The sequence below is a fragment of the Anneissia japonica genome, unplaced genomic scaffold (assembly GCF_011630105.1).
Source record: "Anneissia japonica isolate Jap-2015-1 unplaced genomic scaffold, ASM1163010v1 scaffold3798_len331662_cov138, whole genome shotgun sequence".
In the NCBI taxonomy this organism is placed as follows: domain Eukaryota; kingdom Metazoa; phylum Echinodermata; class Crinoidea; order Comatulida; family Comatulidae; genus Anneissia; species Anneissia japonica.
In genome coordinates, this window is record NW_022746449.1 from 221,065 (window position 1) to 233,661 (window position 12,597).

A 12,597-nucleotide genomic window follows, 5' to 3' on the forward strand; every position below is an offset into this window, starting at 1 on the left:
TAATATTTTGCTGTTTTAAGCCTCATAGTATTGCCTACTCTACGTCCTACTGTAAATCATCGGCCCGGTCACTCGGTATCGTATTGTTTGTCTGAGCGTTAGTCAAGTAAAGTTAGTAACATATTGGCTTTCTAAGTTTTATTGTATCCGTTTTTAAGTAATCAATTTACCCGCTTTATATACTTCGCTGAAAATAATCCTGTAGTGGGTTTCTTTTGTATCTACAACAATGCGTTGGGCCATAATACTAAAGTTCCATCTGTTCGTCAACATGAAGTTTGTTCATCAAATAGAAAGCAGGTACTTGACGTTGATAACAACGAGGCAGTGTATTAAGAAAAGTCCGATTTAAAGAATGCGTGTGACAAGCTCCCAAAATATCAATACCTTAAGATATTGATTTATTATGTTGAAAACAAAGTCTATTGGTCGACGACACTCGACGCAGACGATTTGAGCAACTCTACAGGACAGTTGGCTGTACAAGCCGCGCTCTCAAGGGTTAAACAGACAACACGGTACGTCAAGAGCTTGATCAATACAACCGGCAATCGCTTTTCCGCATTTCAAATACATATTTTAATATCATTTCCCCCTTTTCACACCTGTTTCGAGACACTACCACAATGACTCAGGTAGCGGGGAGTAAATACTCGGCGTCGACGCAACGAACTGAGCGCAGCCAGGCAATAAGAGGCCCCCAGATTAAGTATGAACACACTTATAAAATGGAACCAGATCGAGTTTTCGTTTCTCATCAAGCCAAGTGTATATTGGACGGCATACTCAAACAGCGGTTAGAATCAGAGACTTACGACCCGGAGAAATGCAACAATCTTTGCCGGGAACTATCTGACAAGATTAAGAATCGAGTGAAGGATCTTGGCTACCCTAGGTATAAGCTTGTAGTTGTGGTATCTATTGGATCGGTGGCCGGAGCAACGCTATGTACCGCCAGTCAATGTATATGGAATGATAAATTTGACACATTTGCCGAACATTCCTACAAAAACGGATCTATTTATGCAGTTGCAACAGTATATGGCGTTTATCAAGAATAAAAGAGAAAATGTCGCTTTTCAACTTATAGCTAATATGACAATTCTTACTTTTAAAGACAGCTTGATTAACTTGTAAAACATGATCGTTTGGATCCGATAGTTGTTATATATCGCACATGATGATGCATACAATGTAAGCACCGATTCTACGTTTGATTTTATTTATTTCTTTTATTGAAGCTTCTTTGAATCTACAATTTCATCAAGTCACGTCATTGCGCGTACTACGCACTCAATATACGCCGGCCGTGTGGATGTCATTTCTTTTTTTTTTTTCCTTTTTTTTTTTCTCGAATTATGGCACTCAGTGCACGGAATGGGCCTATTACACAGAATTACGGCTTTAAAGTCAAGATTGCAAGTTTTGAACAATTAAGTCAATTAACTTGATAGACTAATAATGTTATTATTTAGGCAAATTTAGAAGAAATATGCCTATAGCACTACAATATACAGCACTATTTTTATTATGGCAAGATGAAGGGGAAAAGTGTTAGCGGTTAACTATAGAACATCTGAACTAAGTTAACTATTAACTAACTTAACTAACCCAGTTACCAGAATGACGAGTGTTTCTAAATCAGAACCTATGGCGAGAAACAAACACCGTGCACTGCTAAAGACACGTTGTTTTGACTTGTGACGACACCCATTACGTGCCAAGTTAGAAACTCCAAATTACTCAGAAAACACTAAAAGTTCTTTTATGCCTTGTCATTTGGTTATGTGAAAAAATAGGGAGATTTCGCAACAAAAACGATAAGGAATACGTCATTATCATTGTCGTCAATCGTGCATCAAACATTCTTAAACAAAGCATATACGAACTGAAGATGATCGTTGATTCATGTAAAAGTCATGTATTGCCTACCGGTATGTTGTGACAGATAATTATGCTACTGTGTGTGGGATGGATATAGACGACAAATTGGTGACGTACCGGTAACAGTATTCGTTATCTTTTTCGTAACTTGTGAACTCTAATAACGTTAAAACAACGTTGCAACAACGTCTGCAGCATAATTTAGTCGGAAATTACGTTATAATTACATTTTTATGATTGTACAAAACAAAATGAATAACAAACTGCAACGTTACTACAACGTACAATTATTAACAGGTAATAATTAAGTAATGAGATTAATAAATTAAAAGTAGGACAATGAATTATAAATTCATATTAACTTTGGTATAGAAATACACCTCCACTGGTGATATAAAAAATGACAAATATTTGAGAAGAACGTATGTCCCCTTCGGGATTCGAACCCAAGGCCTTCCGATTACCGTTCGGATGCCCTACCAACTGAGCTATAAAAATGAATTATAATTGTATTTTTAACTCGAGTTTCCATAACAAATAGGCCTATAATTTAATTGTTACAGACACTTGAACATTAAATCTGTTTACGAATTGAAACGTGGACAGTACTCTTATATTGAAAATGATTTTTGTAGTCTAGCCTTTCATTTGTTAATGACAGAATCAATATCACATCCTTGAAAGTACTTAGGGATAATAATGGGTCTACGTCTACTGAAGTAGTTTACTTATTTTTTTTTGGCTTAATATCGATTATTCAAACCGTTTGATTAAAGCAGCTTTTTAATGAATAGGCCTAGACAATATTCATTCTTTGAAAATGTAGGAATCTCAAGCTCTATTTTTGGATATTGGCCACGCGATGCGCGCGTTATAGGCCTACAATCGATTGACTCTCTCACTACTTCCATTATACTTGCGCATGTGCACCCTCCAATTTGAGACTCCCTGCAATTCTCAGACACGTCTAATTCGAGACCACTTTTTCGAAGAACCAAGTAGGCCTACCCACTTTCAATTTGTTAACACAAAACCATCCCTTAACTGGAGACCGAACTCGATATTACTTCTCAAAGTTCCTCTCAAATCGGAGGAGTACGAACTGTATCGAAATCAAGGAGAAAACGAATCAGTAACAGAATTCATCAGATGATTATTGGCAATACGTATTTATTCAGGATATTGTACCGGTAATCAATGCACCAAACTATAACTACACTGTTTTTTTTTTTGGATATGATTTACGGGCATATAGGCCAATATCAATGCGCTGGCGTTGATGACGTTCGGCGAATGTACATGTACTTAAACGTGCCAATGTCATTTTATGAGTGTACGGCCACCGCTTTAAAGATTCACCTACGTCATAACCATTTATCTGAAATTAATTTCTGGTATACAGCTAATAGCGGCACACAAAGAAATCACCTGTGCGCTTATCTGTAGTTATGGCGTTGCATCCTTCTTAACATAACCGTTGTCAAGATTAAAATTCGTAGCAGCGTACTTTTGTCCGCCGGACTTATCGTCGTTTATTGCGAATGTGATTAAACGCTAAATTGGCCGAAATAGGCCCTTATGCGACTATCGACTCATCGTGTATGATTCGCAAGCAATGAAATACGGTACCATAACCTTTGTAGCAACCACACGTATAATAAGGATAGTAACAATAATAACAATAATAATATTTACAATAGGCCCTAAAATAATAATGAACATCTATGTGTAGTAGGCCAGGTGTATCTCTGCACGTACGATTTGTCGTGTCACGCCTATGTAGGTCGGTGCACAATCTTTTGTTTTGACTGGTGTAGTGAATGTGAATCACCCCTGATCACCCTGATCATGTTTATTTCATCTTACTAACAAATATCGATCATGCTTGTAATACCTCACGTGGAGTTATTGTAGACCTACGTAATCCTAGGGCTTTGCAAACATATCGAGATGACACTGTAAAAGACTTCCGAAGTGGCAGATATTAATGTTTACTCAATGATTTTGTCTGAATATAGGCCTACAGTATGTTTGTATAAAGACGCAAATTTGGAAGAACAAAAAAAAATGTTTGTACTCTTTTATTAGGGTTGCAGTTTTATGCAGTCCGCCCAATAGTGCGAATCATGAATTGTTGCTCATAGTTCATAAGCATGCGCAGTAAACTTCGTAGTTGATTATTGAACTGCCCATGAAATGAGTTTTCATTTTATTTTACGACTAGGCATATCATACTGTGGAATTTTTTTTTGCCACACACCCACCCCGCCCCTGCAATAACTCATGGTAGGCCTACACAGTGATTAGTGTTCGTCGTATACGCCGCATCACGGGACCGGGACCAACGGCTAAATGTCTTCCAAAAGACTACGCTTTAGTCTATTTCATAAAAGGAATCAGCTTAGAATACTGTAACCCTTAGGCCTAACAAGAACTTCCAATCTTAAACCAAACCAACTCGGACCTTTCTAACAACAATCCCAACGACAACTGTAACGGCAACTTTAACAGTTCCTTAAAATAACAACCTCAGTAACATAACATATAACAAAATTAAAAATATAAAGATAATTAAAGGTGATATAATAAAATTGAAACATTGTCCCCTCCTCTCCTTAACGTCGCCTCCCCCAACACCAAATCGCATCAACTGACAGAAGATCAAGAGAGTATCGTTGATTGACAGTTTACGGAAGCAGTCAATCAGATATGTCTTATCTTTCCAATACCGTCGCGGTTTACCTGGGTTTACCCATTACCCATGTAACTAATATTATAATTGCGTATTTTTCACATAATAGGCCTATAGGCCTACGGCTTAGAAAGGGAGGGAATTCGAAGACTATTAAAATCCAAGTCAAACACGAAAACATGCCAAAATACGTAACACTTATTTATTCAACGATGAATTTAACAAAAGGCGCATTCACTCTCGTTTAAAAAAGAATTTTGCAATTTGAAAACGGAATGCAATTTGAGTCAGGGGTTCTGTGCATTGATGGTTTCCCCGACAACAAGGCCATAAAAAGGTCAACGGACCAGGGTCGAATTATGGTACAGTCTAAGTATAAGCTATGAAATGTGTGGTTTACCCAAGAGTCCAATGATTCTATGTACATACAATGGCAATACATCACCGCCCTGATTCAGTTTCTTTCCATTTTCAAAGAAGAAGGATGGATGCGATTTAAGTCCAATAAATCGAACGCCAAGAGCACTCTTTCCGAATGCAGGGTCATCAATAGGATAACCTCCCCTATCGAGTAAAACAGATATGTTGTGGTCCCTTCCGTATAATTGTTCGTTTACAGATACTCATTGGGAGGGAGACATTTGAAGTATTTTCACATTTAACTCTATGGGTTGGGAGGGGGTGGTCACTGGGGTGAGAGTAGATTTTGTGCTCTCGTGAGGAAGATGAACATGTTATAGATGAGGGAAATGTTTGCTTTCAGGGTATTCGGTATATATTATATTTTCTGAACATCTTTGTTGTTTTTAAATTTTAATTTACTGTATTTGTTTTCAAGTTTAATTCATTTTCCTTTTTGTCATTTACTGCATTTAGAATTTTTAGTTTTAAGTTTTGTTTACTTCGTATTATATATATTTATTTTTAATTGAATAAGGTCACTCAGGGAATTGACATGGCCATTTCGTCTGTCATTTCGCTTTATTGAGGCATCATTTCATATAATACTTTGATGAGGGTGGGTGTTGGATGGGGGGGGGGGTGGCTTGTCAAATGCTTGAGTGACATTTACTCATTTTTTAAGCTTTGTTTTCTTTAGTGTGCTGTATTCTGTTTGAAGTTGCCGTTTTTCTCATGTTTACTTTTATTTTTGGATGCACCCTTATCATGTGAAGTGTGCCACTGTTTCAAAAGTGTAGTTTGCGAATAAATTATTATTATAGTACAGTAATAGGAAATCAATAGCATGATATATCAAATATTATACAAGAAAAAGGAATTAATTTGAAAGCAATGGAACTTATATATCTATATACACTAAAAGATCATGCTATATGCAGTTATAATAATACTACTACTAATAATAATAATAATGATATAATAATAAAGTAATGAAAAAATAATAATAGCCTTATTTCAATTATAAAAAATAATAATGAAAAAAAAAAGAAATAATATTGATAATAATAATAAATAATAAAAAAATAATAAAATAATACAAGAATAATAAACATGATAATAATAATAATTATTATAATAAAACAATAATAATAATAATATAATAGGCCTAGTAATAATAGATCTAATAATAATTATAACGATACTGATAATGATAGATGATGATTAATAATGATGAAGATAATATAATAATAATAATATAATAATAAGCCTAAAAGCAATAATATTAATATAATAATAAAATAATTAAAAAATAATAATAGCCTTATTTCAATTATAAAAAAAATAATAATGAAAAAAAATTATAAAATAATATTAATAATAATAATAAATAATAAAAAAATAATAAAAATAATAGAAGAATAATAAACATGATAATAATAATTATTATTATAATAAAACAATAAAAATAATAATAATATAATAATAGGCCTAGTAATAATAATAGATCTAATAATAATTATAACGATACTGATAATGATAGTTATGATTAATGATGATGATGATGATGACGACGATGATGACGCTGATGATGACGAAGAGGAGGAGGATAAGAATAATGATGACGAGGAGGGGGATAACGACGACGATGAGGATGAAGATAATGATACATAAAAAATACCGTATAATAACTGTATTTTAATTGTGCCAGCTGTTACTTGTTTCCTTCTAATTCTTATGAGCTTTGTCAATGCAACTTTGGACAAATAAAGTTTTCAGTATAATAATGATGATAATGATGATAACGACGATGATAAAGATGCTAATGATTAAAGTTATGATGATGATGATGATGATGATGGTGATGATGGTGATGATGATGGAAGACATCTGCCTACTGTATATTCCAAAATAGTCCTACTGCACATGGATTGCAAATGTTAATGTACGTATTTCTGTAAATTAAGTTAATACCTTATGAACTTTGTTGACCGATGATCAGGTGCTTTGATCTCCGGGGGTAAAAATCAAAATTATTGACCTAATTTGAAGACAAGTATTTAGGTCATGACCTGGTTTAGGCTCATTTCCTAAAATTGTGAATGCATCAAGTATGTTGATAAAATATTTCTGTATGTTACCTTCGTTAAACACAATCACCACCGCATTGATGGTGACGAATGGGCCTTTAAAGTTCAGTAGATATACATACATATGCCTACATATGTAATTATATAGGCCTAAATTGCTGCTCTCTGTGCAAATATGCCATTGAGGCCTTGTTGAGAATCATCATAGAAAGGTAAATACAATGTTCAAATAAAGGACATATATATTCAAACTTTATTTCAAAAAACATATACAGTATAACAATATACATTTTCTGGTAAAGTCTTGCGACTAAAAAAAAAAGGACATAATAGGCCTAATTATGTGTAGAATAGCATTCAACGAATGTTGTCATATAATTATAAATACATCGTGTAATAAATATTCCTCCGACGGGATTCGCACCTGCGACCTTCCGCTGTCAAGGTGAGCGTCATAACCATTATACCACATAGGCTCCATGGTTAATGAAATATTATTCATTGCATTATTCCACTTGCTGTTTCTGGGTTGTCTCTTATACACATCTAGATGTGTATAAGAGACAGCACACACATAATAGGCCTATTTACTGTAATAAGAATGAAAAGAATTACCTGACCGTTTTCAAGGGAGAAAACCTTGAATTTTGAAGAACTTGAAGTCATTAAAAGACATTTTGAACTGTAAAGCTCATTTCCCGCCATTTAGAAATCAACATTTTCCTGGGGAGAACCCGAAACCGCCTTTCTCTTTGGGGTTCATTGATTCATGGAATCGTTTTCAAGAGGGGAAGACTAACATATCACTGAAATCTGAATTGTTTAAGTATGGTATTCAATAATTTTTATTTTAATTCATCAGAGGTTTTGCTAAGTTGCCGGATATAAGTTTCTTTAACTTTTACTTTACTGTATTTAGCATCCATTTAAATAGGCCTACACAATAAAATAACAATACACTATATAAGAAAAAGATGAATAAAAAAAAATGTGCCTGCTTAAACGAAGAATGGAAGCATGGATTACCCAGAAAATAACAAACGTTAATTTATTTACAATGGAGTCTGAAGTATAAAGTTAGGCCGGGTGAATATATCCTAGGAGAGTTGTTTTATTGTGGAATACACTCCCTTTGGATGTTGTTTCATGTGCCGGTGTTAAACTCATTCAAATCACGACCCCATGGTGAATGGTCTAACCGCCCATTGATGTTTGCACCATAAGGCCCACAGAAAACTGAATGCAATGCTGTGCAAAAGAGATGCTTTTGAAAGCACTGCGTGCTTTGCCTCAATCCCGAAGGACGAAATGGGATCAAGTAAACAAGTAAGTGGACAAGTAAACTATATAATAGACGGTAAGATCTTTATGGAGTTTAAATAATGAATATATAGATATTTAAAAATGTAGATGAATATATTTCTCTATTATTTCGGCCTATATACTGTACCATAAATTTAGGCAATAACTAACAACTACTAAATTATTGTTTAAGCTCTGTCTCAATAATAAAATGTCCTTTGATGGTATGCCCATATATAGTCATAATGTGCTGACGATGTGATGTCATGATGACCATATTTAGGCAAGGTATTATTTATTGTAAGTCTAAACGACGATGACCGCCTAATTCAAATAGCTTATAGTTCAATATAAGAACTAGAAATATATTTTTTTTGTAGCAAGTGTAACATTATTTACTTATCTTTATTGCTTTATTTAAAGATTATTAAATATTATATTTATATTTTCATATTTCCTTTGTATTTGTAGTTTTCAAATAAATACTTCAATAATTATAAATATTAAATTAAACTCTAAATGTAAATTTACTTAGATTAGATTTTAAAAAGTAGACACGTCCTTATCTATTCATTAATAAGAATACTTTTTGGGAAAAGTCTCTCATAGTATTACAGACGTTTGAAGTAATCATGCTCCTATATCTCCTCCGGCATAGGTTTTTTTTTAAATTAGCTGCTGGAAATGAATTTAAGTAAAATATTAGTAAGACTAACATATCACTAAAATCTGAATTGTTTAAGTGTGATATTCAATAATTTTTATTTTAATTCATCAGAGGTTTTGCTAAGTTGCCGGATATAAGTTTCTTTAACTTTTACTTTACTGTATTTAGCATTTATTCAAATAGGCCTACACAATAAAATAACAATACACTATATAAGAAAAAGATGAATAAATACTTAAATAATTATAAATATTAAATTAAACTCTAAATGTAAATTTACTTAGATTAGATTTTAAAAAGTAGACACGTCCTTATCTATTCATTAATAAGAATACTTTTTTCAATCTTCTAATCAATTTTATATAGCCAAAGTTAGTTTCAACATAGGCACACCTTACTAAAAAGGTACACTTTCTCAATCAAAAGGCTTCTTCTGAATGGAATAACCTGTTCGAAGCACGAACTCCCGTAGACCAAACCCAGTACCGTTACGATTTTCAATCATGCGGAAATCCATTCATCGAGGTGGGTAAAGCCGACCTCCTAAAAAGACTTCAAAGTGTAGCAGTATATAACAGGAGGGTAGAAATAGTGTTGAGTGACAGAAAAGTTCCAGCACCGCAGTTTAAGACCCGAGCATTAGTCATGAGCAGGCTATCTGACTATTCAAACAACATTTTGATATTGTTTTTTGAATTCCTGTATACCAATTTAAATTTTGAAATGCTCCTCGTTTGAGAACTAGGGTAGCGTTTTATTTGTCCTAAACCTTGTTCAAGGTTTGGGAAATACTTTTTTCTTAAAAATGTATTACAATATTTAACTATGTGCCGATATTTCGAATCATTAGCAGGTCAAAACAATAAAGTTGATGAATCAACTCCATTTTTTATCCTCGAGAACGAGAGTAATTACAATGCCTACTGCAGAAATAGTGCACAGTATTACTGTAAGTATACAGAAAAATCAATTCGTGATCATATCCCTGACATCTCTAAAAAGTAGTTTGCTGCCCTCAACCATAAACTAGAGCCGGGACGCTTACACTGTACGACATTTATCAAGTTCTTTGTTTTTTTATACCATAGCTTTGAATAAAGATTACATGGACTCACCTAAACATTGTAACCTACCCATCTTCATCATTACCATTATATATACCATGCATCATCACACATCATCACCACCATTATCATCATATATCATGACCATACACACTATAAGAATCATCAACACATCAGCCTACACATTATCATTATAATCATCATTATCACCATCATCATTCTACACATTATCATCATCATTATCAGTATCCTACACATTATCATTATTATTACCATCATCTTCATCATCATATAAATCATCATTATCTTCATCATATGCATCATCATCATCCTATGCAACATCACCATCATCATTATCATGCATCATCACAATCAATCATCATCATATGCATCATTATCATATCATATTATTCATTATCTTACACATCATCTTCATATACAGTACATCATCAGCATATACATCATCAGCATATGCATCATCACCATAGACATCATCAGCATATGCATCATCACCATACGTAACAACATTACCATTACCATCATAATGTATCTTCATCATTATTATTGTAATAATCCTTATTTCTGTTTACAAAAATACATAAATATGGTTTATCTGCTGCTTGGTTATTTTATTCATTACCTGTTTCTTGGTCACATGGCAAGAAGAAAAAATATATTCATATACATTTTTATATACTGTATATACATAAATAAAAACCCTTGTTAAATAATAATAATAAAAAAACACCTTAAAAGAAATCTTCAGTCTCTAATACTGACATTCAATTCATGATATGGTACTACTGCCTTCATAATATATTAAGACAAGTGAGTTAATAGGTAAAATGAGTTATATATTAAATATGTTATTGTGCTAATTTATACAGTACAGAATTTCCAAATATTATTTGCAGGAACCACCTGCTTACAAATGAAAGTTTCCTTAAAAAAGCAATTAATTAAAGTGCAGTGTGACCTACACGCTTAATTTCAAGATAATAAAAAAAAATCTATGAATAAGGCATGTTCCCCTTTAGAAGGATTTGAAGAAGTTATGACCTTACCACTGCATATCAGTACTGATATACAAGAGGGAAGTAAACATTATGTTTAAAATTCTGAAAATCTGGGTTTTTTTTTATAAATAATATAAACACCACAGATATACTGCCTGCATTATAAAATCCAAAAAAAGCCCCAAAAATCAATTCAATTAAAACACTGAATTATTTATTTAAAGGTATCAAAATAAGCTATCGATAAGACATACAGTAGGAATACAGTATTAGTTATGTGGTTGAGAAGAAAGAAAAAATTATTTTTCTACTTGTCAATTACAGATAATAATGTACATACCCATATTGGATTTTTCTTTTTGTTAAACCAAAAAAAAAAATTAAAAAGAAAAGAAATCAATAATGCTTAATAGCTATGTACAAAGTGTAAAAAAAATCAAATAAGCTTAAATACATGTTACTTTTCGAGATTGTTATTACTCAACACTGGCAGAATATCTTTAAAGTATGTACCGTATTTTGCACATAAAAAAACAAGAAAAATATTAGTACATTTTCTATAATAGTACATTTAGTATATCAAAAGGATTATAAAATACCTTCACCTAATATAAATTAGAGTTGCAAAGGCTAGTAATGGACGAGTATGATGTATGTGTTAATTAATGTAGTTTTTTTATTTGATATTCAACCAAAATATCTTGAAGTGTTTTTTCGCTGCAAAATTATGGTTAAACAGTTTATAAATACACTATGTTCACGTTGATAATTTCTATGTTACTTAGCAAAGTAAATTTCAAAAATGATTTTCATGATATTTTCAGGAATTTGTCAAGTGAGAATACATCTTTTACTCAATGAAAACATCTCAATATTGAGACTCCCTTAACATCAACATCCATGGTCCTGGTTTTAGCTCGTGTCTACCTTAGGTATATATTGTAACAAGAGTTGAGTTTACATTGTATACATATCATCGCTCACATCACGAACTAACACAATTAAATTCAATTGTGTTAGTTCGTGAAATCAAAAAAGCGCGTCAAAATACGCGCTGTTGTTGTTAAGGACTTTTTGTGTGGTAAAGAATACAAAATTGCTTGACAACCAATACGCGCTCATTTTGACGCGCTACTGTGATTTCACGAACTAACACAATCTACTTTGATTGTGTTAGTTCGTGGTATGAGCGACGATATTGACCAGGGATTAGTTCAGCGTGGTCAAATGGTACTGCTGTTAAAAAGTGGATTTAAAGGCATGGGCTAGGCAGAGAGTAGGAATATAAGGGTGCATGGGAAAAGTCTAACTGTGGAAAAATTCTGCAAAAAGTTCCGAAATGCCTGGTAGTAGCACACGCTCAGTGCGGAAGATTAAACTGGGTCGCACCAGACTTTTCTGCTAAGAAAAAACAGCCTCATTATTCCTTCTGGGCAACATTCTGTCAATTGAACCCACCCCCACCCCCCCCCCCCCCATTTCT

General features: G+C 33.1%; 1 protein-coding gene across 1 annotated transcript; it reads left to right on the plus strand.

Moving 5' to 3' along the window:
• The first annotated feature begins 626 nt into the window (after nt 1-626).
• LOC117120220 (tctex1 domain-containing protein 1-like) lies at nt 627-1,061 on the plus strand. The gene has a single exon (XM_033265233.1). The coding sequence runs from the start codon at nt 627-629 to the stop codon at nt 1,059-1,061; it is 435 nt and encodes a 144-aa protein (XP_033121124.1).
• Nucleotides 1,062-12,597: the final 11,536 nt, after the last annotated feature.

Coding starts and splice junctions, on each gene's coding strand:
- LOC117120220 (XM_033265233.1), top strand. CDS start 627: ATGACTCAGGTAGCGGGGAGTAAATACTCGGCGTCGACGCAACGAACT.